General features: G+C 45.4%; 1 protein-coding gene across 8 annotated transcripts in view; it reads left to right on the top strand.

Moving 5' to 3' along the window:
* The first annotated feature begins 2423 nt into the window (after positions 1-2423).
* The window catches only part of PAC (pale cress protein (PAC)), a 35833-nt gene continuing 11732 nt past the window's right edge, over positions 2424-26524 (top strand). For 3 of the 8 annotated variants that reach the window (XM_086805114.1, XM_086805115.1, XM_086805113.1), the window contains exons 1-4: positions 2424-2764; positions 21234-21428; positions 25857-25943; positions 26163-26213. In XM_086805114.1, the coding sequence (XP_086661240.1) occupies positions 2507-2764; positions 21234-21428; positions 25857-25943; positions 26163-26213 (591 nt within the window). In that variant the 5' untranslated portion in view covers positions 2424-2506. Of the gene's footprint in view, positions 2765-19525; positions 19581-21233; positions 21429-25856; positions 25944-26162; positions 26214-26524 lie in introns of those variants that run through there. The other 5 variants (XM_086805117.1, XM_086805116.1, XM_086805119.1 and 2 more) reach the window with 3 other exon arrangements.

Raw genomic sequence — 26524 nt, 5'->3', positions numbered from 1 at the left:
ACACCATGTAGATATGTTTTGGAATTTTACACAAGGGTAGGAAATAGGATTCCATCATGTTGGCCTCCTTTTCTTGATTCTTATGTCAACAATCCTTAGCCATGTATCCTGCTTTCCTTGACACATGACTTTACTCCTGGTCTCTTCTTTATGATTTAGTCCTCCTCTTGAGAAGAAGGCCCTCTCTTCTCCCATTGTTTGTTGATGTAGCCTTGCTTTTGTGCCTTTGCTTTGCCTCCATAAGAGCCACTTCTATTGATGTTTTTAATTCAGCAATGTGATGTATGATTGAATCTCCTAAACCCAATGAAATTATGGATAAGCCTTTTCCATGTCTTTCCACCCATACATTCTTCATCCACCATGGGACACTTTTATCTCCCTCTTACTGTGCCCTATAGGTTCTCTCTTAGTAGAATTACTTGACTTTCACTTGCCAACTATGAAGAACAAGCATTGTATACCTTCCACTTGCACCCAAGCACTCGATATTGTCGGATTTGAGCCTTCATCACTTGTATTTCCAATGATGCTCCCCCACGAGTAGTGGATATGGAGAACCCCTTCAAGGTCATAGATTCACCTATTTTTTGAGTAGTGATATTGAGAATGAGTCCCCACATTATCTCTCATTGGCACGAGGCTATCTTATACCCTCATTTTTATATGATCACCATTGTAAAGATAGGTTGTCTTTCCTTTTCAATAATTTCCCCATGACTCAGTATTATGATGAACCCATTGAAGTACTTTTGGTCTCATAGATCCATTGGGTCTTGAAGACATTAATATAACTCTCTCTCTCTCTCTCTCTCTCGCTTTATATGAGCAGGTCCTCGGGCGCATACGATGCCCCGAGGGGCTATCTGATGTTATTGCTAGCACCATAGGTGTGAAATAAGGATGCCCACTCTCTCTTACACTATTTGGGCTATACATCGATGACGTGGCTGACTTCATTGGTCACAGTGGTGGGGACGGGGTACCACAATCCACACTCTGCTATATGTAGATGATATTATTATGTGAGTCGTAGATGGGACTACAGCACCATCTCCATGCACTCGACGACTTTTGCACACAGAGGGGGCTTACAGTGAACCTTGGGAAAACCAAGGCCATGATTTTCCACACCTCAGGGCCGGTTCGACGACAGGCCATCTTCACACTAGCACGAGGACAGGTAGAGATGGTAGACTCATATGTGTACCTGGGGATTACATTTACAACTCCGCCAGGAAGATTTACTATGGCACATAGGAATAGACTCACACAAGGGTATGCAGCTCTGGCCATGCTAGAGAGACAGTAGTGTCACCAGGCACACTGCCAGGAATGTCGACTGCTAGCTAGCATTATGACTACTAACTAGTAATGACCAATAAGTAGCACTATGATTGCTAACTAGAGGTATAACTCTAGTTAGTAGCACTATGACTACTAACTAGTAATGACCAGTAAGTAGCACTATGATTGCTAACTAGTAATGACCAGTAACTAGCACTATGACTACTAACTAGAGGTATAACTATTAATCAAATTCACTAATATATATTCTATGCTAACCCATTAACATATTCATACACAAGATGTGCATCTCCTAAAATTCTAACAATTTGCTCTAGATAAATATTCATATAAATTTTAGAGTTTGTAGCTATGACATGGCTTCTTTGTTTGTAGAGTTGGTTAAGGGCATCCCTCATCATTTGAAGGGAACCAATAATCTTTGCTTTACATTTTCATATGTCTCTTTTTGTTATACATTACCTTAAGTTTTTGATGTCCTCATCCTCTGTCTCGTTGAGCCCACATGTGTGCTCAAAGTATTGGAAATACTATCTTGAAATGGACCACTCTTTGAGCTTTAATAAAAAACTTTGCAATTGAAGGAGCTTGATATTAGGATCTCTCATCCATTTAGACAACGTTTTCATTGCGAGAGTGCATATGGTAATCATGCACATTTTCATAAAGTTCTTTCTTGGATATGGTGGTAATATGCATAGGTAAGAAAATATATTTTGTTAGTTGAGTGTGTTGAAGGTTGAATGCCGTCCCTAATTTGGGCATTCATGATATGGAAACATGTAAGCCCCCATGGGATAGGCAAGGATGATTGACAATGCTGATGAGCATTTACCACTAAGTTGAAGCTACCCTACACATTGGAACCTCATTCAAAAGATCCATTGCATAGGTGTGGATATATCTACCAAACAAGTGCATAGGTGCGGACATACAGGTGCATAGGACAATATTTACTGAAGCATCCTACAAAAATAAAATATTATACAAGACATTGTATAATATCATTAAATATATTTAATATAAGACATTGTATAATATCATTAAATATATTTAATGGAAATGAAAAAAACATTTTGGTGTAGACAAGACATTGTATGTAGCCTCACCAAGAGCTAGCATTGAAACTTGAGGGAAAGTACCGCCAGCTTGGAAAGGAAGTGCATTTTTGAGGCATGCTTTGCTTACCGATCAATTTATGGCATCCACTATGGAGTGTGTAACTTCTTTGCCTCGTTGCCTGATGTCCTACGGTGGTGCTTCTCCTAAACAACACATTGTGAAGATTGTTGTCTCAGTTGCTCTACGGCCCAGGCGAGCTGGGGTGCTGGATACACAGCCCTCTTGCTGCTGCAGAGTAAGAAGGGGGTTTAAATGCTTCGCGTCTTCAAATGAAAGCTCTGTGGACAGCTCAACAGGACTAATTGGAGGATTGCACCCTAATATAGATGACGAGGTATGTGCTCGGTGATAACTCTGTGTGTGTGTGCGCGCGCGCGCGCGAGAGCGAGAGAGAGAGAGAGACAGAGAGAGAGAGAGAGAGAGAGGAGGTTTATTAACGTTCTAGAGCTTCAAGACGTCCTTGATGATGAGTGCCTCTTGTTGGAGATGCATAGGGCATCCCCTGTAAGAAATCATAATGAAAATGAAAAGTAGACGCAAACTGTGAGGTGCACCAAGAGATATCAATGGGGCCTGATATGTTAAACTTGCAGAGCTGTCTCAAGACTTTATCCCACGATAGACATTAGGAGGATCCAAACTCACGGATCGCCTAAAAATCGAAAATGGTACTTTGTCCTTGAGGATGAGTGTGCGTCCACGTGTGGAGTTGCATGCAGGGTGGCCTCTTCTTTTGAGCTTTGTGGCTTTGATGTTTTCTGCTTGTCGTCATCCAAGGGCAGTTGGTTTGGAAACTTTCTATGCTTGGTACACGTTTGACTTCTCCTTATCATTAGGCTCCAGAGCCCCAAGGGTCTATAAGACCATAAGTAATATAGTGGTACCATGGATATACTGAGCCATGGAAGAATTGATAAGGAAATGAAAACAAGAAGGCAAATATATATCCAAATAGATAGGAGATGATTATCCTATGATCCCTCCTCACCCAGTATCAATCACAGGGTAGAAAGATGGTTAGGCCTATGTGATGGAAGCATGTCATGTCGGTGGAGACCTCCTCTTTCAGTGTGCTTTCCTCTCCGTGGATGGTATTTGACGCCTAGGTACTGAAAGAAAGTGAAGCAAATAGAAAACACAGATGTAGGCCTAGGTACAAGACCTGTAAATGCTGGAAACTGATGTTTATTGCTGAAAACTAAGCATGAGGGAAGCCCGTAGGTGTTGTACAATGGTAAGAAGCAGAAGCAGTTGCTAATGACCTCAACTGGATGCAAAAGAATGAGATAAACTGGGGGAAAGGGGGTCAGTCCTTATATACTTTCCGAGAGTGCTGGTCGGCCAGATGTAGCAGGCTGACAGCAGGACAGTAGCATAAAATGCTATAAAATACATAAAAAATGGTAGAAAAATGTTGAATAATATCTGCCAAGGTATTCCAATGCAGGGCCTCATAAATGGCCAATACAAGCATGAAAATGGTGATGTAGACCATGTGGAGATGATATAATCCAAGACCTCCTCTTCAGCGCCAGAGGGGCGGTTCAATACCAGCACGCTGAAGTAACACCTCCATAGTAGCTCTCAGAAGTGGTTTGGTGAAGAGATCAGCCACATCGTCCTTGGTAGAATAGTGGGCCAATCGAAGAAGTCCCAACTCGATCCAGTCACGTACAAAATGATAATGCACTTCAATATGTTTGGATTGTCCCCGTATCACAGGATTTTAAGCTAGAGTAATAGCACTCTAAGAATCCGAGAAGATAGTAACCGGGGAAGTATTGGCACAGCCCAAATGCTCCAGAATCTGATGAATCCAAAGTGCCTCAGTGGAGAAGAGAAGGTAGCATTTATACTCAGCCTCGGTGGAAGAAGCAAAAAACAGTCCTCTACTTTTGAGACTTCCAAGAAACCAATCCAGAACCAAGTATGAAGCAATATCCAGATGTAGACCTCCGAGTAACAATACAGCCTGCCCAATCAGTATTTGTGAAGCCAACCAAATCAGCACCACAAGAGTAGGTGATGCCATAATCTGAAGTACCTCGAAGATAACGAAGAACTCTCAAAGCTGCCTGCCAACGAGACCTTCGAGTGGCTGATGAGAACTAGCTGAGGACACTCATAGCATAGGAGATGCGTGGACGGGTGTTGGCAAGGTAAAGCAATGAGCCAACAATTTGCCTGTACTCTCTGGAATCCACCAAGGGTGTATCATCCTCCTTGGATAACTTGGCATTGGGAAGAGAGAGGTGTACAATATGACAACCCATAAAGTGAGAGCAGCTTCTTCACATACTTTTGCTGAGAAATGAAGATACAGTCTTCTTTCTGCCAAACCTCTAGCCCAAGAAAATAATGTAGAAGGCCAAGATTAGTCATCTCCAATGTCTCTAAAAGCTTGGACTAAACTTGTGTGACCAACCCAGTATCTGAACCATAAAGAATGAGGTCATCAACATACAAAACAATGACGCAAATATCTTCATCAGAAAGAAGCACATATAGATTGCTGTCAGCATATGCCCTCTCAAAGCCAAGAGATAACAAGAAGGCATCAATCTTCTGATACTAGGTATGAGGTGCCTATTTGAGACGATAAAGAGCTTTCTGCAGAAGATACACATGGGTGTCTTGTCCTTGAATCACAAAACCAGGAGGCTGCTCAACATAAACTTCCTTCTCTAAATCTCCATTCAGAAAAGTGGATTCGACATCCATCTGGAACATGGGCCATCGGACAACCCATAAAGTGAGAGTAGCTTCTTCACATACTTCTGCTGAGAAATGAAGATACAGTCATCTTTCTGCCAAACCTCCAGCCCAAGAAAATAATGTAGAAGGCCAAGATCAGTCATCTCCAATGTCTCTGAAAGCTTAGACTGAACTTGTGTGACCAACCCAGTATCTGAACCATAAAGAATAAGGTCATCAACATACAAAACAATGACACAAATATCTCCCATCAGAAAGAAGCACATAGAGATTGCTGTCAGCATATACCCTCTCAAAAGCCAAGAGATAACAAGAAGGCATCAATCTTCTGATAGGCACAGGGTGCCTGTTTGAGACCATAAAGAGCCTTCTGTAGAAGATACACATGGGTGTCTTGTCCCTGAATCACAAAACTAGGTGTCACGATTGTGACTAACTCTCTTAATCTCTCCTTAATTACTCCTTAATCCCTTATTAACTGAAAGGACACCTGTGAAGGGTCACACCCTTACACATGGATCACTATCAAAGGACATGTCTATTCATTAAAAGACACACCCCTAAGTCCAAAGGACATAACCATTGATTCAAGAGCCACACCCCTTCCCAGGGATGTGCCTCTTCATTTGTACCCTTTCGGCCTCTATTTAAGAAAGGCCCCTGTCTTAATGCAAACAACTCAGTCTTTTCTTGCAATATTTGTCTTATGTTCATTAATTAAGTCTTAATCATGTTAATAAAGCTATAAAAGCTTTACAGTGGTATCAAAGCAAACTTTTTCCGCCTTGTGTTATGCCCTAACCCTAAAATCAGTCCTAACCGTATCCCTAAAATCAGCCCGCCCAAACCCTAAAATTGGGTGTAGCAAGTGTTGAATGGAAGAGCAAGAGAGAATGCCCCATCAAATTCAGCCCTCAACTCCCAATTTTTACTGATTAAGTTTAGGCCAGCCATATGCAGGACACTCTTGAATAAAGGCAAGACAAAAAAAAAAAACAGCCTTCAATCAGGAGGCTTACCTTTTCAGCCGGCACCCCTTCATGGCCAAGTACCCCTTCCATGAACAGTTGCATCCCTTTGTGGATCTCTCCCTAGTCGGCTGCGGGTGAAGAACGCACCCCTTCGTGGAAGTTTCCTTAGAAGGCTGCCGTTGAGAAGTGCTGTTTAATTACCCAAAGGGTTATGACCCTTAGGCTTTAATGCCACATCTACACACATTAAAAAAAAATAAAAAATAAAACTCACCTTATGGGCCGCTACAAAACGACACCACCCATTCGGCCATTTTGAGTCTGCGATTGTCGCCGCCCTGTACCGGTCTCCTGCGCGCCGGCTTGTTGTTGCCTCCCTTCCTCGAATACAGCCTTCTTCATTGTTGGCCTCCTATGGTCTACGCTTGTGTTTGGACCAGCCACGTGTAGTTGGTGCTTTTTGTGGATTGACGGCCATTTCTTCTCCAGCAACAATATTTATTATGGCAACCTTCTTCAGGTGTGATTTTTCCATTTTCTTGGGCATAAAAATCTCACATAATGTGGAGTATTAACATATCAGAAACCCGCCATTTCATTCTTTTGCAGGCTCTCCACTCATCCGGGGCCAATATCACTTTTTAAGGGTTCAAGAGCACTGCCCAGATCACGTGGACACACATTACCCTCTTCTCCGACGGCTTATGGCAGAGGAAACCTATGATTTCAGTTATTTATAGGATACACCCTCTCAGTCCATAGTGCCCTCTCCTACCTGTGTTTCTCCACCGGTCTCTGCCCCTGTTCCAGTGAGTGTGCCTCCCTTTTTACAGCCCACTCATTACCGTATTCATATAGCCACACCGACTTCTCACCTCCGAGAATTCGACGTGTGGGTGATCCGTGTTCGTACTTCTGCACAGGATCTGGATCATTACTGTTTTATACTTAGGCGTCATCCTTATCTGGGCGCTATCCTCCCCGAGCGTAGCATCATTTTTCATGAATATTGCACCTATTCTGAGGACGTTTATCCATTTTCATTCACAGTGCGTCCCTCTACACCAGAGTATACACCCTTGACACCAGTAGCTGCCCCTACCCCTGTACCTTCTTCTCCAGTAGCAGACTCGTGCGAGCCCAGTCCCAGAGGATCGCTCTTACTATACTGGATGGTCTATAGCCGCTTCACCAGTATGTTGAGAGAGTGGGAGAGAGAGAGAGGAGAGAACAAGCCTTATAGGCTCATGGCGGTGCAGCCTTGCAAGTCAGGGGTGATGGCAGCGAGGCCAACGGGAGGAAAGCAACGGCAGCTGCCAGCCACCAATGGGAGGAAAGCAACGGGCAGAAGCGAAAAAAAAACGGCAAAAAAAAGCAAAAAAAATGGCGAAAAAACAGCGAAAAAAAGGTGCGCGCAGTCGTCCCGTTCTTGTCTCGTCCTCGACATGTGCAGCCCGTTCCGCCGTCCCAGGACGGCGTCCCCTTGTGATGCATCTGCGCGAGGCGTCCCCTCCGTCCCCAGCTCGTGCCGGAATGATTCGCCGATTCGGGACGACGTTTCTGCGTCCTGGCCCTCCGTCCCCTCCGTCCCCTGTTACTATGGGTACAGGATTGGACACATGTTTGGTACAGCCTTGCTGCTGGTTGGACGGGGGTTCGGGAATCCATGACTAAGATGGATAGTACCCTTGGAAGGCAGACAGGGTTGGTACAGGTGTGTTGACTGTATAGTATGCTGTGTTGTGATGCGAGTTCTCTTTTGGGAAATAGTTTGGAGTCTTTGTTGTGATGCAGGAGCATTGGACGTGTGAGGGTGTGATGCTGTTCATAGGGTGAGAGGCTATGGATGGTTATGGCAGCCTTGACCGAGGGAGCATTGGATGCATGAGGGTGTGATGCTGTTCATAGGGTGAGAGGCTATGTAGTATGGATGGTTATGGCAGCCTTGACCGAGGGAGAAAGCTTGTGTGTGCAGGACTCATGTGAAAGAGTCTTTTGATGTAAACAATAGTTGGAATTGTTTGTGGATGCCGAGTGGACAAGAAGCCATGATGCAGGATCTTTGCAGGCTTCCGGAGTTCTACTATAACGGCTGAGTTTCCAGCCTTATTGTTATCAAAGCTCTTATAATCAATTAAAGAAATACCACAAGGGGTGCCAATGCGTTTTGGGGACAATCGGTGTTCATGTACTGTTTGCAGGAGCACTCTAGCTTCCCTTGTTTGTTTTCCTTTTCTAGGTCTTCAAAGGTGTTGAAGTGTTTTGTGTGCAAGTTTGTTTTTGCGCTGCCCTTTGGTTTCGTCTGAAGACCAAGGCCGGTTTACAATGAAGATCATCCTCTTTGACTTCGGTGCGAGTGTGGTCCTTTTCTTGTTTGGGACATGCACATAAGCAACACAACCGAAAACACGAAGATGAGAAACAGAAGTCTTGTGGCCTGGAGTCATCCCCTCAACCGCTTTTGTGAGAGAGCGGTTAATGAGATAAACAGAGGTAGCCACAGCTTCATCCCAGAAAGCAGGAGGGAGACCTTCATGATGCAACAAAGCACAAGCCATCTCTTTGACAGTCCGGTTCTTCCGTTCCACAACTCTATTCTGCTGAGGAGTGTAAGGAACCGTAGTCTGTCAGTGAATGGCCTTCGAAGCAAGGAAGTCATCAAATGGTACAAACTGGCCACCATTATCAATCTGGAGGAATGGAACTCTACCCCCAGACTGATTTTCCACCATCGCGATCCAAGTCCTGAAACTGGCAAAAGCATCTAACTTGCGAGCCAAAAAACATACCCAGACTTTGCGAGTGAAATCATCCACAAGAAGAAGAAAATATCGAGCCCCGCCAAGAGACTCAAACCTCCATAGGTCTTGCAAGATCTCCATGTATAAGCTCCAGTCTTCGGGTTGCTCGATGAGTGGCCTCCTCTAGAAATGCACCTCGATGATGCTTGCCCATCATGATGGATGAGCAGATGTGTGAGAGAGACCTGAGCAAAGGTAGTCCGTTGACAACCTGCTTAGAATGGAACTTTTGAAAGGCAGCAATGGGTACATGACCAAAGCGAGAATGCCACATAAAAGTATCTGCCTCAGAAACCAAAGTCATAAGGGGGAGAAAAGCTGATGAATATGGGAATCAGCGTGAGGGATCAGGGAAGAAAATTGGTGATCTTGTAGAGACTCCCATCATGGACTCCATTGGCAACAACTCAGAGAGTCTTCCTGTCAATTACTTCGATGACCTCATCATCAAAGTACACACCAAGTCCCTTTTGAGAAGTTTTGTATACTGAAAACAGATTTTTGGAAATCCGTGGTACATGTAGAACATCATGTAAGGTGGTAGAGGAACCCAAAGAAACATTACCAACACAGGTGATAGGAAGTGAAGAGTTGTCGTCGCCGATATGAAAAGAGTCTGGTAGTCCTCTAAGATATGGGCCTGATTGGTCATGTGGGCAGAAGCACCACTATCACCAACCCATTCCATCGCTTCAGGTGTGTCACTAACCTTTTCAGGAGAAGTCATATCGGTTATCACGAGGAATGAATCCTTTGAAGAAGTGGATGAATCTGTAACTACCATGTATGCAACTTTGGCAGGTCCCTCCTTTGAAGCTTTACCTTTATCTTTGGTGGTGTTCTTGCCAGATGCTTTAGAAGCATCCTAGGCTTTATACTTGGCTTTGGCTGCGCGAGAATCATCACGACAAGCAAAGAAGCGAGTCTCAGTATAACTTGACCTGCCATAGTAATCACATTCATTACTTTTGTCCTTGGATTCCTTAGAATCTTGTTTACCCTTGCCTTTGCCTTTGCCTTTGTTTTTGTTGTTGTTGTTGTTGTTGTTGGAGTTCCCTTTTCCGCCTTTGCCTTTACCCTTGTCAGAGGCAACAAAGGCAGACTCCGACTTGCGTTTTCCATGAAGCATGCACTTGTCGTGGAGATAACTCACGACTTCCTCAAAAGGGGAGAGATTATCACATTAATCTTGAAAGAGTCAAAGGAAGCAGGCAACTTACCAAGAAGTTTATGGATGAAATTGTTGATGGTGCTCCCGTACTCCTCAAGCTGCAGCTTGATACGGGTGAACTCTCCAATCTTCTCAATCAAGTTATCTGACTCATTGATTGTAAGCTTCTCTGGATCTGACTCCAATTTGGGAATTGTCGAAACTCTCCCATATCTCCTTTGGATCTCTATCCACATCTGATGAGCATAACTCCCGGAAGAGACAAGCTGTGCATATATAGATGGAGTCATGCAATGGATGATGATAAGACGAGCCCAAGCATCCAATATGCTTCTCAAAGCAGGGTCCACCAAGTGAGGTGTGGAGATAGTCATCCACACACTGGCTCCTTCCAGCAACAACTGAGTGTAGAAAGACCGAGTATGATAGTTGGTTGTTGTAAGCTTCATGGAGTCACTGACTTGGGGAGGATTATAGGATGGTATGTGGGTAGGGGTGGGAGCTGTTAGAAGTCATCTCCTGTCTTTATTGAGACACTAGGGCCTTCGTTGTAGGTGTGCCCGCCCTTGTAGGTGTTATCATTTTTCCTCACTCCCCGTATTTTTCCCCATATTTTTCCATTTTTGTGTGGCTTGGTGTAACACGCGGAAGCTCTGGGGGTGTTCTTTCAGCCGTAAACACCATTGGAAACCATCTGATGCAAAACGCAGACATGAAGAGAGAGTAGAGAGAGAGAGATGCTGGAAATTCAGTATATTAATATAGTACAAAAAGGTACTCCTAATCTACAGCCCTTGGCTGCCCTCTTGGAAAAGGTGAACATCACCAAAATCTGTCCCTAACTGGGACCCTAAGGATCCACTCCATAAAGGGGTGAATGAGCTAACACAATGAGCACCTTGGTCTTTTATAGTCTCTTGGACTTCTTGGAGTGCTGGCCGACCAGCAGTCGGCCAGCCCACTCGACACAATAATTCATAAAATCCATAAATATAAATGCGCCTGAAGCCGCCTCAGCCGACAGCTCTTGGATCCTTATTTGGCTCAGCCGACAGATCGTGGATCCTTATCTGGCTCAGCCGACAGCATCCCATGCCTTCCATGCCCTTGTTGCAAGTCCAAACTAGTCACTTCTGTATCTTGTGCTCCAACTTTGGCTCTTATGCTCTTTTTCTGGTTGCCTCTTCTGGATGAGCTTCTGAGAATGTCCATGGCATTTTCATGCACATGACATCCCCCTCTACTAAATTTGATGACGGGATTCCAACCTATTCTTGGATGACTGTCATCATCCCACTTTATTCCCGGAGTCCCTTTGTCATCCATCCAACTCTGGCAACCCTTTTCACCGAAAACCCGGCCCAGTCTCCAAAACCACTCTGTCTCAGAATAAGATCTATGCATCTGTTTAGTCCACAATCCATTCCTGCCCTGACTCTGAACACTGTCTTGGTCTTCATTCCTGAGAGATGAGTCTGGCACTCTCACATCACCCCTTGGAGGATAAACCTCCCTTGGGACCGTTGCCCGAGAACCTATCTGGCTCACAGGACTGCCATCCCCTCTGGCTTTGTGGAACACCACCAACAAACCTCCTGGGAGCTCTTCCCGTTCCTATGTTCCTTGCCTTGGGATTCGTATCCGTGTACTTTCCTGTACCTTGGACCTGTACACCATTGCTGAGCTTGATGCTCTGATACCAATGTAACACGCGGAAGCTCTGGGGGTCTTCTTTCAGCCCTAAACACCATTGGAAACCATCTGATGCAAAACGCAGACATGAAAAGAGAGTAGAGAGAGAGAGAGATGCTGGAAATTCAGTATCTTAGTATAGTACAAAAAGGTACTCCTAATCTACAGCCCTTGGCTGCCCTCTTGGAAAAGGTGAACATCACCAAAATCTGTCCCTAACTGGGACCCTAAGGATCCACTCCATAAAGGGGTGAATGAGCTAACACAATGAGCACCTTGGCCTTTTATAGTCTCTTGGACTTCTTGGAGTAATGGCCGACCAGCAGTCGGCCAGCCTACTGGACACAATAATTCATAAAATCCATAAATATAAATGCGCCTGCAGCCGCTTCAGCCGACAGCTCCTGGATCCTTATCTGGCTTAGCCGATAGCTCCTGGATCCTTATCTGGCTCAGCCGACAACATCCCATGCCTTCAATGGCCTTGCTCCAAGTCCAAACTAGGCACTTCTGTATCTTGTGCTCCAACTCTGGTTCTTATGCTCTTTTTCTGGTTGCCTCTTCTGGATGAGCTTCTGAGAATGTCCATGGCATTTTCATGCACATGACACTTGGGGAGCAGTCCTGTGGCGGCAGGTGGACCTGTTGGGGTTCCACGGCCGGAAGTAGAGGAAGGGGAGTTACCGTCGATTCGTAAGGACTGGGAGGCACAGGCACAATTGTGGGATTGTGTCAACGCCAGGGCCTGTTCATTTATCTTCCTCAACTGCACACCGCAGGTAATCAATCATGTAAACTATATGACGCTAGCCAGAGGTATATGGCAGCATTTGGCTTCTCTTTACAACAGGGTATCGCCCACTATGAAGAGGATTTCCTTGGAAGTACAGATGCGGGTTATGAGCCCTGCAAAGTCGTCGACGATGCGGGAGCATATTAAGAAGCTGCAGGCTCTTCAGCAGGAAGTTCTCCAGGCTAGGAAGGAGATATCGTTAGAGGACATGGCGATAACGTTGCTGTCACATTTGCCCTCTTAGTACTCAGCATTTTACTCGTCTTTGATTACCAGTGGTAGGCTCAGCACTATCACGTGGGAGGAGCTTGTGCCCATGGTCTTGGACCAAGAGGAACGGTTCACGAACCCTCCACAGGGCAGAGGTTCGGAGGCCTTAACTGGCCAACGGTCGAAAGGCCGTAACATGGGCAAAGGGAAGGCTTCATCGGAGAAGTCTTCCGAGAAGAAGTCCGACGCTGACCGCGAGAAACTAAAGGCAGAGAGGACCTGTAATGATTGTGGCGAGGAAGGCCACTATTGGAGGCAGTGTCCCAAGCGAAAAACTAAGAAGGGTGAAGATTCCTCAGCAGCAATCATGAAGACTCCGGCTTTTGTGCACTTGGAGGTGATGGACACTGATGTTTCATTTTCTTCAGGCAGGGAGGAGGTTGGAGGACTCTCCGCAACGGATACTCGGGAGTGGATTCTAGATAGTGGTGCTTCCAGGCACATGACTCCTTCCCGTTCAGATTTACAGGATCTCTGCAAGTATTCTGGTCACATTCTTACTGGGGATACATCCACTATCCCAGTTCATAGTGCGGGCAGGTTGGAGATAGTTCCCGATGGCAGAGGGGGGAAGCATTTCTCCCAGGTGTTGTATGTTCCGTCACTTGGTTTTCATCTGTTGTCAGTGCATCAGGTTTGCAAGACTGGCGTACGGGTGGAGTTTGATGAGCATTTTGTTGCTCCGGGACAAGGCAACAGGCCAGGTAGTTTGGGAAGGCGGAGTGGAGAATGGAGTTTACAAGCTTTCAGCACTCTATCTCCCAGGTCCTCAGGTTTGTGATGAGTGGCAGTCTAGTAATGGCCACTTAAGTGTGGATACACTGTAGGTGCAGGCTTTTCGGAACCAGATGGTGGATAGCTTGCCAGTTGAAGACAACAGTTGGCAGGAACTTTCTTGTACTAATGTTGGTGGTTCTTGTGTTCGTCAGTCAGAGGAAACTGAATAGGTAACTTATGCTTTGATGTCTCGTAGTATTCGGGATAAAGAAACTCCTGTAGATGAGGATGTTCTTTCCACGAGGACCTCTTGGAAAGCTAGGCAGGTTGTAGTTGATTACTTGCAGAAGGAGGTAGATTCTCCAGGCTTAGTGGTTCCGGATTGAGAGGGGGTGGTTGACAGGTTTTAGAAGGCCTTGCGTGGTCTTCAGGAGGTTTCCACGACTTGGCTTTCCACTGTAATAGGTGTTGATTCTTGTGAGCAGTGTGATGCCTCTTTGACTCGGAAGCAGAATGGTTCATTGATTTGGTTGATGGACACCAGATTGGACGTGAGCTTCCTGATGAGGCTGTTGAGCTCGTTTTTGCATATGACTCTTTGGGAGGCAGGATTGCGTATCTTGTGGTTTCTGCAGCGTGCGAAGGATCATGGACTCTTTTACACAAGAGGGGGATTGATGGATGGAGTCCGACTCCATGTTGGAGTGACTTAGATTGTGGAGGAGATCCAGACACGAGGAGATCTACTTCAGGCCTAGAAGCAGTTTTATGGAGCAGTAAGAGGCAGTCATCTTTTGCCTTGTCGTCGACAAAGGCAGAGTACTGGGCTGCTTGTGAGGTGGTGAGGTTGCAGAGGTTGCATGGCAGGATTGGGCCTTCCACTGGAGGAACCCACGGTCATCCAGAGGCACTTTGTTCGTGAACAGATCGTTGCTGATGACATCTTGCTAGAGTTCTGTTCTCGACGGAGGACAGCACGGTGGACCTCTTCACGAAGTCGCTATCTCAGGATTTGCTCAGGCGGCACCCCAGCTCCCTGTGGTTGGTTTCACAGCCAGGAGCTGAGAGGGGGTGTTAGAAGTCATCTCCTGTCTTTACTGAGACACCAAGGCCTTTGTTGTGGGTGTGCCCGCCCTTGTAGGTGTTGTTCTCATTTTTCCTCACTCCCCGTATTTTTTCCCATATTTTTCCCATTTTTCTGTGGCTTGGGGAGCAGTCCTGTGGTGGCAGGTGGAGCTCTGATGCTGGCCGACTGCATTTGGAGGTGGCTGATTGTTTTGCTTCAGGTCCACGACCACCCATGAGTGCTGGCCGACACACCCTGAGCTGGCCGACTGGCATGTGATGCTGGTCGTGGAGGTTTTTGGCCTGTCGGCTGTCTTAGAGCAGGCCAACTGCACTATGGGGGCCATATAAAATGGCCCCACAGCCCCTTGCCATTTTTGTATTGTATTCGGGATCTTCTTGTGTATACATAGTAGAGTTATATGCCTCTCTCTCCATTGCTGTCTATTTTCTGCACTTGCTCTTGTGTTTCCAGATTTGGTCATCATCGCCACTGTGTATTCTGACAGGAGTAAGACCTGGATGAGAGAAACTTAGAGAGGAAAGATTGGGAATAGGAACCACCTGTGGAGTGGCGGGAGCAGGGGATCGAGGCTGTGATGGTGCTGGAGAATCAACAGGAGAAGAGCAGCAGCAGAGAAACCTCGTGAAGCCATGTCCTCTGACAAGAAACCTTCTCTGAAGAAAGGGGCTGAAAAATCAGCAAGTCCTCCTCTCAGGCTGTGCACAACAGGAAGAAAGGGAGGGAGAGTGGGAAACTGAAAGAAGAGAAAGAAGGAAGATCCCTCCAAGATGTAGATCCTTGTCCTCAGCACCTAGAAGAGGGCTTCAACAATCCAATCAGCATAAAAATCAGCAATCTTTGCTGAAAATTCAGAAATACAACAGTCCCAAGCGTCAGATGAAGAAAACGCAGCAATCTTGAGGAAGCTTCTGCTCCCAGAAGAAAATGCAGCACCTCCTACGCTGAAATTTGAAGAGAACGCAGCAAACTGTCGAAGCCTGTGCTCCAAAATAGAAAATGCAGCAAACTGTCGAAGCCTGTGCTCCAAAATAGAAAATGCAGCAAACTGTCGAAGCCTCTGCTCCAAAACAGAAAATGCAGCTCTCTTCTGCTCATCAACAGGTCAATGTTTTTCTTTGATACCATGAAAGAAAGTGAAGCAAGTAGAAAACACAGATGTAGGCCTAGGTACAAGACCTGTAAATGCTGGAAACTGATGTTTATTGCTGAAAACTAAGCACAAGGGAAGCTTGTAGGTGCTGTACAATGGTAAGAAGCAGAAGCAGCTGCTAATGACCTTAACTGGATGCAAAAGAATGAGATAAACTGCGGGAAAGGGGGTCAGCCCTTATATACTCCCTTAGAGTGCTGGTCGGCCAGTTGTAGCAGGCCGATAGTAGCAGGACAGTAGCATAAAATGCTATAAAAATGCTATAAAATACATAAAAAATGGTAGAAAAATGCTGAATGATATCTGCTAAGATATGCTGAATGATATCTGCTAAGATATGCCAATGCAAGGCCTCATAAATGGCCAATACAAGCATGAAAATGGTGATGTAGACCATTTGGAGATGATATAATCCAACAGGTAGTTGGCCGTCCATATGTGCGTTTTTCTACCTCGTGGCACTACGTGTCTGGAGCTTGAAGGTGGCTGCATTTTCCTTCTTCATCAGGGTTTTCTCTTGTGGTGCTCCTACCCTGCGTTTTCCTCGTGGAGTTCAAGGTGCAAGCTAGAGGGGACTGCAGGCAGAGGTATGTTTCGTGCTTGTGGTGCAGCCCGACAAATGGCTCTTGTCATGTGCATAGTGGGTATCTACCGTGTGCTATACGCATGCAAGACTAGTTTCGAGGCTTGGGGAAGCTTGGAACTAGGCAGGCTGATTGACGAGCTGAGTTAGGGATATACTAACGGGCGGGCACCCAAGTATGGACGGGCGGGCGGCCAAGTGTGGACGCCCGATGACCGGCCAAGAGCCTATAAAAGGGTGGCCAAGGTTAGTTATTGGAACATAGAGAGTCTCGCGAGTTTGTGAGAGTTCTATGGTCTTGGAGCCTGGATCTAGTGCAGACGTGCACCTGCTTTATGCAGCCAAGGCCGGCAGCAATCTCGAGGCCCGCGAGGGCAGCTTCGCGGCGGTATGGGACGTCGCGAGGAGGAGATTGGTCGGTACGTCAACCTAGTTAGCTCAGCTCGTGGCTCGGTGGGGACAGCCAAGACTGTGGGCTCGCCCACGGCTGTCATGGTTGGGAGGTGAGTCAGGCCTGCACCCCCTTGCTTGTTTGTTGTTCGTTTGTTTGCAGGATTCGAGTTTCGAACCAAGATCGATCACGAGGGAAGATCCGTGGGGATTTGATCTGATGGCCAGACTGAAAGAGTGAATCAGATTTTGGAGGATATGCTTCGAGCATATGTATCCAAAAGACAAAGTTCATGGGAGGATTATCTTCCTATGTTAGAATTTGCATATAACAGTACTAAGCATACGAGTACAGGGTTTAGTCCTTTCATGCTTATGTACGGTTTTCAACCAAGATCACCTGTTACAGTAGGGTTCTCAGGACTTCAGCATGATGCAGCACGTAATTTTTTGCAAGATATGCAGGAAATGTTACAAGTTGCGAAGGAATCTATTAGAAGTGCTCAAGACCGAGACAGGTTTTATTCTAATAGACATCGTTCACCTAGAGAGTTCTCTGAAGGAACGATGGTGTATTTGCGAGTTCCGAAAGATTCCGAGACTTTACGGACAGGTAGATCTCCGAAATTATCCCCTAGATACTGTGGACCATTTCGTGTTACACGACGGATTGGTTCAGTTGCATATGAATTGGATTTGCCTTCTCATGTGAAAGTTCATCCTGTATTTCATGTCAGTAGACTTAAGGAAGTACTGGGTGGAGCAGATCAGTTAGTTACTCCTCAAGAAATTATAGATGTCCAGGACATGACATTTGTTCCGCACGAACCTGAAAAGATTCTTGGCTTTCGTGAACGAAGATTGCGTCATACGCTTATCACGGAATACAAGATCAAGTGGAAGGATCGTGTTGAGGAGGACGCTACATGGGAGACACTGACTTCTCTTCAGAGAGATTACCCTGGCTTTTTAGTGAGCTCAGGAGTGAGCTCTTAGAGGAAGGGGAGTATGTCATGTGCACAGTGGGTATCTACCGTGTGCTATACGCATGCAAGACTAGTTTCGAGACTTGGGGAAGCTTAGAACTAGGCAGGCTGATTGACGAGCTGAGTTAGGGATATACTAACGGGCGGGCACCCAAGTATGGACGGGCGGGCGGCCAAGTGTGGACGCCCGATGACCGGCCAAGAGCCTATAAAAGGGTGGCCAAGGTTAGTTATTGGAACATAGAGAGTCTCGCGAGTTTGTGAGAGCTCTATGGTCTTGGAGCCTGGATCTAGTGCAGACGTGCACCTGCTTTATGCAGCCAAGGCCGGTAGCAATCTCGAGGCCCGCGAGGGCAGCTTCGCGGCGGTATGGGACGTCGCGAGGAGGAGATTGGTCGGTACGTCAACCTAGTTAGCTCAGCTCGTGGCTCGGTGGGGACAACCAAGACTGTGGGCTCGCCCACGGCTGTCATGGTTGGGAGGTGAGTTAGGCCTGCACCCCCTTGCTTGTTTGTTGTTCGTTTGTTTGCAGGATTCGAGTTTCGAACCAAGATCGATCACGAGGGAAGATCCGTGGGGATTTGACAGCTCTTGCCGTTCATCTTCTTCCCTGGTTTCCCTACCCTCCTAATGGGTGTTTGGATTTTTGTGGACTGTTTTGCTGCTGTCCTGCCACTCTCTATCTCAGTTTTTTGAGGGGGCTGATTGCTCCTTGTGGTTCCTGCTGCTCGAGAATTGTTGGAGATTGGTGGTGGAGGTTTGCTATTGCCATGGATATGGGTTCCTCCTTGGAGGAGGAATGTGTCCTTGTTTCTATGGAGAAAGTAAGGTTCCCTTCTAGTGGACAGGATCATGCACTTGCTACAATGCAAAAGACAGGACAACGTCGTTGCTACTCTTGTGGAAAGTAGGGTTATTTGGGCAAGGATTGCAAGAATGAAGGCATAGTCACAAGGGACGGGGACGGGACGGGGGACGGCCATAAGTAGGGAACGGGGACGGGGGAGGGAACGGCACTCAAAAAATATTTTTTTAATTTATTTTTCTACTCTACACTTATTCTACTTTGGAAGTACATCAAAATGAGCACAAATTTACACTAAAATGGTAAGCTTTTGAGTCATATTAATAATTAAGTAGATACAAAATGAGTCATGACTCAAGAGTCAGGACTAAGCCTTAAGGAGGCAGAATACATGGACGGACTCAAATGAGTCAATGACAAAAAAGTGCTGAAGACTAGAGGCTAGAGGCTAGAGCTAAGTAGTAAGGCCCATGAATCATGATCCATGAGCGCCTCGCATTGTATGACTTAGGCTTTAGCCTAACATCTATGTATGTTTTCAACTTGGTTTTAATGGAATTTTGGTTTGAGTCATGTGACAACTTGTCTTCTCTTTGAAATTGAAAATACTAAAGTTTGTAAGTATTTTTTTAAAAGACCTCACGATACCGAATGATAAGATTTTTTTTATATATCATACGGTATTTTCCCGTACGGTATCGGGCATGGATATTAAGGCACATTTGTCTATCCACTATGTGGATTACTTTGCATTTCTTATGTAAGATTACATTATGGGTTTACGGGGTATTTATTTGAATTTTGGGAATGGACTTTTGATTGGAAAAAATTGGGACTTATTGACCCAACTTTAGCTTAAACTTTGGGGTCCTTGAGTGACATCTATAACACACGGTAGGCCCTAAGACACCTGTAATACACACACAGGCTAACTATTTGTTTGTCTGTGTTGGATGGATGTAGGTAATAAGTTCTACCCTCTCAAATGTCTCGCAGTTTAAGCTCCAAGATACATGGTGTACTACTTGAGATACTGTCTCTCAATACTGATAACATGATTATTGTAGACAATACTTTTGTTTTGTTATCATGTTAAACACTTCATCTATCAAGACTGTTTGGGTTCTCGAAATTTTGGGTTCGGTTGTGAATATATTATTAGTATAATTCAAACACACACACATATATAATGGTTGGGTGTTTAAACAGGGTATGCCATGCTAGGGTGTCATCTGTCCTGGGAAGAGCGCTTGTCTTTTTCTTCATGTTTTTGCATGGAGGCTGATTTGTTATGGTTAGGGTTTTGCTTGCATGGAACCTTACAAAACCATCCACTAAGAGTTTTTTACACCTTGTTCTTCTTTGCACTGCTCACAGGAGCAAAGCTTTGATACCAATGTTACATGCATGGAATTCTTTGGACCTTTTTTTATAATAGCTTTGATACCAATGTTACATGCACGGAAGTCTTTGGACCTTCTTGTTAGTTCGTGGATAGAACATTCATTTGCTTTTATGCGAGAGAGAGAGAGAGAGAGAGAGAGAGAGAGAGAGAGAGAGAGAAAGAAAGATTTTATTAACGTCTTCCAAAAGACAGAACTCGGCCTATGAGACAAATCAGTGTACCTGTGTGGGGTATCCTCTGTCATCCCAACAAAATGAAAAAGTACTGAACTAAAAAGCTGAATCTGGGTGTGCAATAAGTACAATGAGTGGGGGAGGGGATGGAGCTCTACTACTAGGAGAATGCAAAGCTATATGCATGGAGTATACAATCATGATATGCACTAAATTGGGTTTCAATTACCCACATTGAAGGTCGGCTGGAGCTGGGCTTGCTTTTTCCTCTGTTGGGAAGAAGATCATGATGAACATGGCTGGCTGCCTTGGACCTCAGTTTGCCCTTGTGTAAGCCTTTTTATTGCTGTCCAAGTTTGACAACACTCATTGAGGTGGGAACAATGAGGCCTGAGTTGGCTCCTTAATAGGAGAGGGAGGCCTTGGTCTGCTTGTCAGACCAGCCTGACCTGGTCACGGGGTGCAACAAACCCCCCCCCCCCCTCCCAAACCCATGTGACCGAGTCGGCCAGCCTTTTGGCGCTTAGCCTGGCCCATGGGTACCCAAGTGGCTGTCCAAAGGCTGCCCACAGTCCCTTGGCGTTGGCTTCCATGCAGTCCCTTGCTCCACATGTCTCCATGGCTGATATAAGTGACCCAGGCCGGAGCCCATGTCAGCCAGACTCTGCCTTGACTAGATTGACTCGACTTGTGTTGTTAAGTGCTTGGACACCCTGTACATTATTACATCTTACCAGTGGGTTACATGGACTATACCGAACCCAGCATGTCAGGACTGTGCAGGACTTTCAAAACCTTACCTGTCACCCTTGGCGGCACATCGGCGACTCAAAGGACTTACAAAATGCTCAGTGTCGGCCTTAGGACCTTGCACTTGTCTGTACTGTATGTCCATGTAGCAATCAAATGCGGGATGCACATGACAACCCAAGTCTTGCCTTCACAGCTATCTCATATTTTTGAGAAAGTTCACCACCTTTTTGCATCCATGGTCGCTAAGCCCTGATTCTTGCACTCTCAGCTTCATTTTTCTATCCAGAGAATTGTCTATTTTTTGAGTAGTTTGACATGGCCTTTCTCTCGTGGTGCAGGAGTGGCAAAGAGAAAGGCGGAAAGAAAGTGAAGAACTAAAGAGGAGGAGGGAGCTTGAAGCTGAAGAAGAGGCAGCAAAGACAGAGAACTATAGAGAGATAAGCAAAAGAATGGAGAGCTTTGCTGAAGAAGACGTTAAAGAAGCCAAAGCACTTGTGGCAAGTTTTATCAAAGCTGGGGAAGAAATAGAGGAGGTGAAGATATCTACTATGACTTGTAATTTTACTTGAATCTACATTGCTCTCACAATAAGGAAGCTCGTTTTATTGTATCAGCAGCTGTGAGCCAACAATAATGAGTTCCATAGCTTTAAAAGAATCCTCAAACCAAGTTTTGCATGTACCTGCTGCTAACCTCCCCAAATTTTATGGTGTCATGACTGCTTCCTCTTTGTGAGGTCCAAATTTGTGAACCTGTCATCTGATACAGGGGCAGAAAGAGGTGCATGATGTAGTAAGGTATGAGGGAGTTTTTTGCCAAGTAACCGTGAGGCAGGTAGCAATGGCCACTGGAGTCAGCAGAGACAGCAAGTTAAAGACAGAAGCATGAAACCATCATCCAATATCTACAAACGAAAACCAACATATATGTCAATTAGAAATCAGCACAAGAACTGAGGTGTTTGGGGTGGAGGTGCATGAAAGTGAATGTAGAAGCTTCTGCAGCACAGGTTCAGCATATGATACCATCAATTACCCTCGATCCTTGGAGTAATGTGAACCTGAATAGAGGAGGGTCTAGGAGCAGAGTATGCTCCCAGATTACTGGTGTTCAAGGAGGTAACACTGTTTTCTCTTCTGGTTCACCTTCCATTCCTGCTCCTAATGTGTTTTGTAGTACTACAAAACCACAAGCACAAAACCCTCCCACCCATGTTTCTTCCTACTAGTGTTGGCATGCAGCCATTACTAGCCGCACCACCACATGGACCTATGTATGGGTTTTACCCAACATAGGGATCTCTTGGCATTATGCCTCCCGGCACTATGGCATCCTGGGGTATCAGGTAGTTTACCAACCTATGTCAAGCACTACCCTAGTTCCAGCTTATGTGCCTATTCAAGGTTTTGTGCCTCAGCCAGGTATTCCACTTGTGCCGAGTGCCTAGCCTTATATCCCATCTTATGGAGTACCCTCCCTAGGTCCTATACCTGTGCCAGGTATTAGTGGATTTTTTGGAGTTCCACCTAACCCTCTACACTCCGGATATGGGTACCGGCCATCTTGGACCCTACCACCTCCTTCCTTTCATGTCTCTTATGTCCAAAAATGCTTTCATAGAAAAGACTCATTTCAATGGGTCTAATTACACCACCTGGGCTAACCTTATGGAACAGGTTTTCACTTCCCAAGGTTCCACCATCCTCTATAGTCGACACCTAAAACTAGCAGGTGTCAACCAACATGGCTGCCATTGGGTACAATGGACAAGGCATGGCACCATGTATCAAATCAATGGTTGATGACCATAGGTGACGAAACCGATGACTGCTACTGATGATGACAAGGCATTGGTTGATGGTAGTAGGCAAAGCTTACCAGTTAGTGAACGTTGGCTGTTGTTGACTACCATGAGGTTATAAATTGTGCTTTCTTATAAGGTGAATTTGGGCATGTTCCTGAATTCATCTAGGTATATATCTAACACTAAGTGTTAGCAAGCATTGACTACGGGCCTATGTATCCTCATCATTGATTAAAAGCAACACACAGTCAATGAATACATTTAATGAGAACCGCCCTTCGACCATGCAAACTTAAAGCTCTGTAGTTGTCCACCAACAAGAAGTGAAGAGGATAAAAAGCTTACATCTCTCACTTCAACATATAAACAAACCATTGATAATCCCCAGGCCCAAGTCATGCCTAAGAATTCCGTCGGCTAAGCACATATATCAATTGAGCTTGAATTGAAATAAATAAATAAATACTTATTTCTCTCTTTTTAATTTGGTTGCCTAACCAATATTTCTATTGAAAAGACAACCATAGCTCTAACAAATAATTCAACTAATTCTCTTCAATATCAACACAAACACAAGGATAATAAGACATTTCTTTCAAGCATAAGTCGGGTTCTGATACCAAATGAAACACGTCAACATAAGGTTCCACTTACTTGAAGATCGACTCTCATTGTTTACGACTCTCACTGTTTACCATCCATGAAGCTCGTCCATTACTTGGCAACATTGCATACCATTATATGATTACAAAACAACAAAGGGAAAATATAAGGGTTCTGCTAGTACTCGCCACCCAACCTTAGGTCCCAAACCACATGCAATGGTAAGCCACCCACCGAGCTAGACACCGGCACAAACCTAGCAAGCACGTGCCTACAAAGCATGCACGTTCCATACCACGCATCCCCAACCATTTCGGCTCTCTCACTGGCACTCCCTACCAGTGGGCTAACCACTAGCTGGGATCTTTGGGATGCCCCAGTCCCAAGGTAGAGCTCCACAACTGGAACTACTCACAAATGAGGCATAATCCCAACTATATAGCGGCTTGACCAGTTCACACTACTATAAGAACTGTTCGGCCGGCCTCTAGTACTAGCCACGTTATGTCCACACAACATGGGAAATAACAAGGAGTACGTGGAATGTCCAGTCCAAACGGTGGCCAAAAGAAGGCGCCTACTAGAAGAAGGTGAGAAAAGGCTCAAGTGGGTTCACATTCCAAGGGAGATGATCCTCAAATCTAGGCAAGATTAGGGGATTTCTTAATCAAGTTTATGAGTCACAATTAGTGGCTAACGGAGATGTGCTCAAGCCTATATAAAGGCCCTCTATCTAATAGAATGGGTGTGGATTTGCACACTAAGCTGTTGGCTTCTAGAAAAGGTAGAGAAGAGGCAAGAAGCTCGAAATCTGCATCAGAAAGTGGACAGCTAAGGGCGGCCTCGGACGGGGAAATGGATTTGTGGCCGTGGAGTCCTCCTTGTTAAAAATAGCAAGTGATGTTGGGTGAATGTTAGGAGCAAGGGGGAGTGCTATGTGACCCTCAAATGAAGTAAGAGTTGTACTAGTCATAGGACTTAAGGTTAAAAGGCTCAAAGGAGGCCCAAATGTGAAGGAGTGTGTGGAAGGTCCAAGCCAAAGAGTGGCCAAAAAGCCCACGAGAAGAAGAAGAAGAGAAAAGGCTCAAGTGGGTGCTCACTTCAAGGGAGGTGGTCCTCAAATCTAGGCAAGATTAGGGGATGCCTAATCAAGTTTATGAGTTACAATTAGTGGCGTACTCAAGCCTATATAAAGGCCCTCTATCTAATGGAATGGGTGTGGATTTGCAATGAAAATTAGACTCTCGTTTATGCTTATTTTGTGTGTTCCTTAATCTATATCAGTGCTAATTATAATTCTTAATTAAATATGGCCATGTTGACTTGCTATGAGCCTTCCTAACTTAGCAATTTTCACATGGTATCAAAGCCCCCTAGGACTGACTCAAAGCAAGCAATTAGAAACCCTAATTAATGGAGTAATTAAAATTTGCTCAGCTTAAATAGTTTTATTTTAGTTCTTGTTCTCATTGGAATTAGGGTAATCATCTCTGTGTGCTAGAAAGAGCATTACAGATTTTTGGCAAGTAGCAGTAAGAAAGAGAGGGATGCTTCTCTACTACGAAGACTTCCAGTCGTCGGCATCAACCTTACATTCAGACTTGCAACACTGAAGAAGCTGAAGCGTTGCAAGAGCTTTCCCCCATGGGCTACAGCCCCTCACATCCATCAGAGTAGGCATCTGCAAATTGGGGCGACATCAGCAGCATAAACAGCAACCCAAGAGAGTTGCAACATAGAAATGGTGAATGGTGCTTCCGCACAGAAGAGGCAAACGGCAGCAGCAACAGTGTGAAGGAAGCATAGAGCCACATCTACAGCTAAGCTCGCATCTCTAAGTGGAGAATTCTGTAGGAACTGTTACCTGAAGCAAAGGCAACAAACCTTCAAGGGGCACACGGCTGAAAAGCTTCCTTAGGAGGTCAAGCAACATGCATGACTCTCCTAGCTCTAAACTTGCCTTGCCCTGAGTACCAAATCACCCTATTTACATCTATGCTATTTCTAATAGTCCCTATGGATCACCTCAAGCTTTGCACTTTAATGCAGGGGAATGGGGCAATAAAGGGAAGAGTCTTGGGAAGGGGAAAGCAAACAAAAGGGGTCGGCTGCAAAAAGCGGGACAGAATGGGAAGGGGCACACTTGGCAGGAGCAGGTGGTAGGAGAATAAAGAAAAATGAGGCTTGGAGGGGGATGCAACTAGAGGTGGGTGCAGGATGAGGAGTGGGCAAAGAAGTGGGGGAGGTGGAGGCTTTCTAAGTACAAGAGAAGAGGGTGAGCAGGCTGTGTGGGGACCCAAGGAGGTGGCTCAGGGCTGGGCAAAGGCAGCTCCAGGGGGCCGCGCGCCGCGGGGGGGGGGGTGGGGGGGGTGGGGGGTGGGTTGGTTTGGAGTGCTGACTCCTAGGCTGGCTAGCAACTTGTCTCCGAAGTATAGCTTACTCTGCTGACGTGTATATTTTGTTGTTTAATATTACCACTAAATAGGCTGTTCATGTATTTATGAAGTAGTTTACACACTTTTAGAAATCTCACAAACTCTGTTTAATTTTGCAGAGGATTATAGAAGCAGCAGACAAAGGAAAGCTTACAATGCTAGTCCTTTTGGTGATACAAAACCGGCTAGAGCTTGCCCGCCATGATGTATACCACTGACCTACAAGTTTATCTCATAATTTTTTAAATTCAAACGAGTCATAAGGTGTTTATCCAAACACCCTAGTAGCAATTTTTTAAAAATAAAAATTCTCTTGTTACACTTGTAGGCTGTTTGAAGTAGTTCACAAAAAGGCAAGCATGTATTATAGGGTGGGAAGGTTTATCAACCTCTAATTTTAACCTCTCCTTTTGCATGGTGTTCAGGATGAAAGGCATGTGGTTCAAGCGCTTGATTTGCTCTTTAGGCGGATTGAGGTAAGTACTCCACAACTGACTTTCTTCTTCCCTTTTCAGGCAATTTTTATGAGAAGTGAAAGGGCAGTTGGTGGGCCCTTTCCTGAGTGGCTACCCTACCTTGCTGCCCAGGAGGGACGTGAATTTGAACCCCAACATGTAGTGATATATACACATGACCTTGGCAGCATGGCTATCGTGTGAGTTCAAACCCTTGATACATAGCTATGTAATCATGTAATCCTGGTGGGTCTTTGCCCCAATGACTATCGTACCACAATGCCCAGGAGTTGGGTGTGAGTTGGAACTCCAACTCCAAATTAAAGCGACTT

Source organism: Cibotium barometz, chromosome 11 (genome assembly GCF_041138505.1).
Source record: "Cibotium barometz isolate CiBa-2024 chromosome 11, ASM4113850v1, whole genome shotgun sequence".
NCBI lineage: Eukaryota > Viridiplantae > Streptophyta > Polypodiopsida > Cyatheales > Cibotiaceae > Cibotium > Cibotium barometz.
The sequence above is the reverse complement of the archived record's forward strand: the minus strand, read 5'-3'. Positions and strand labels throughout refer to the sequence as shown.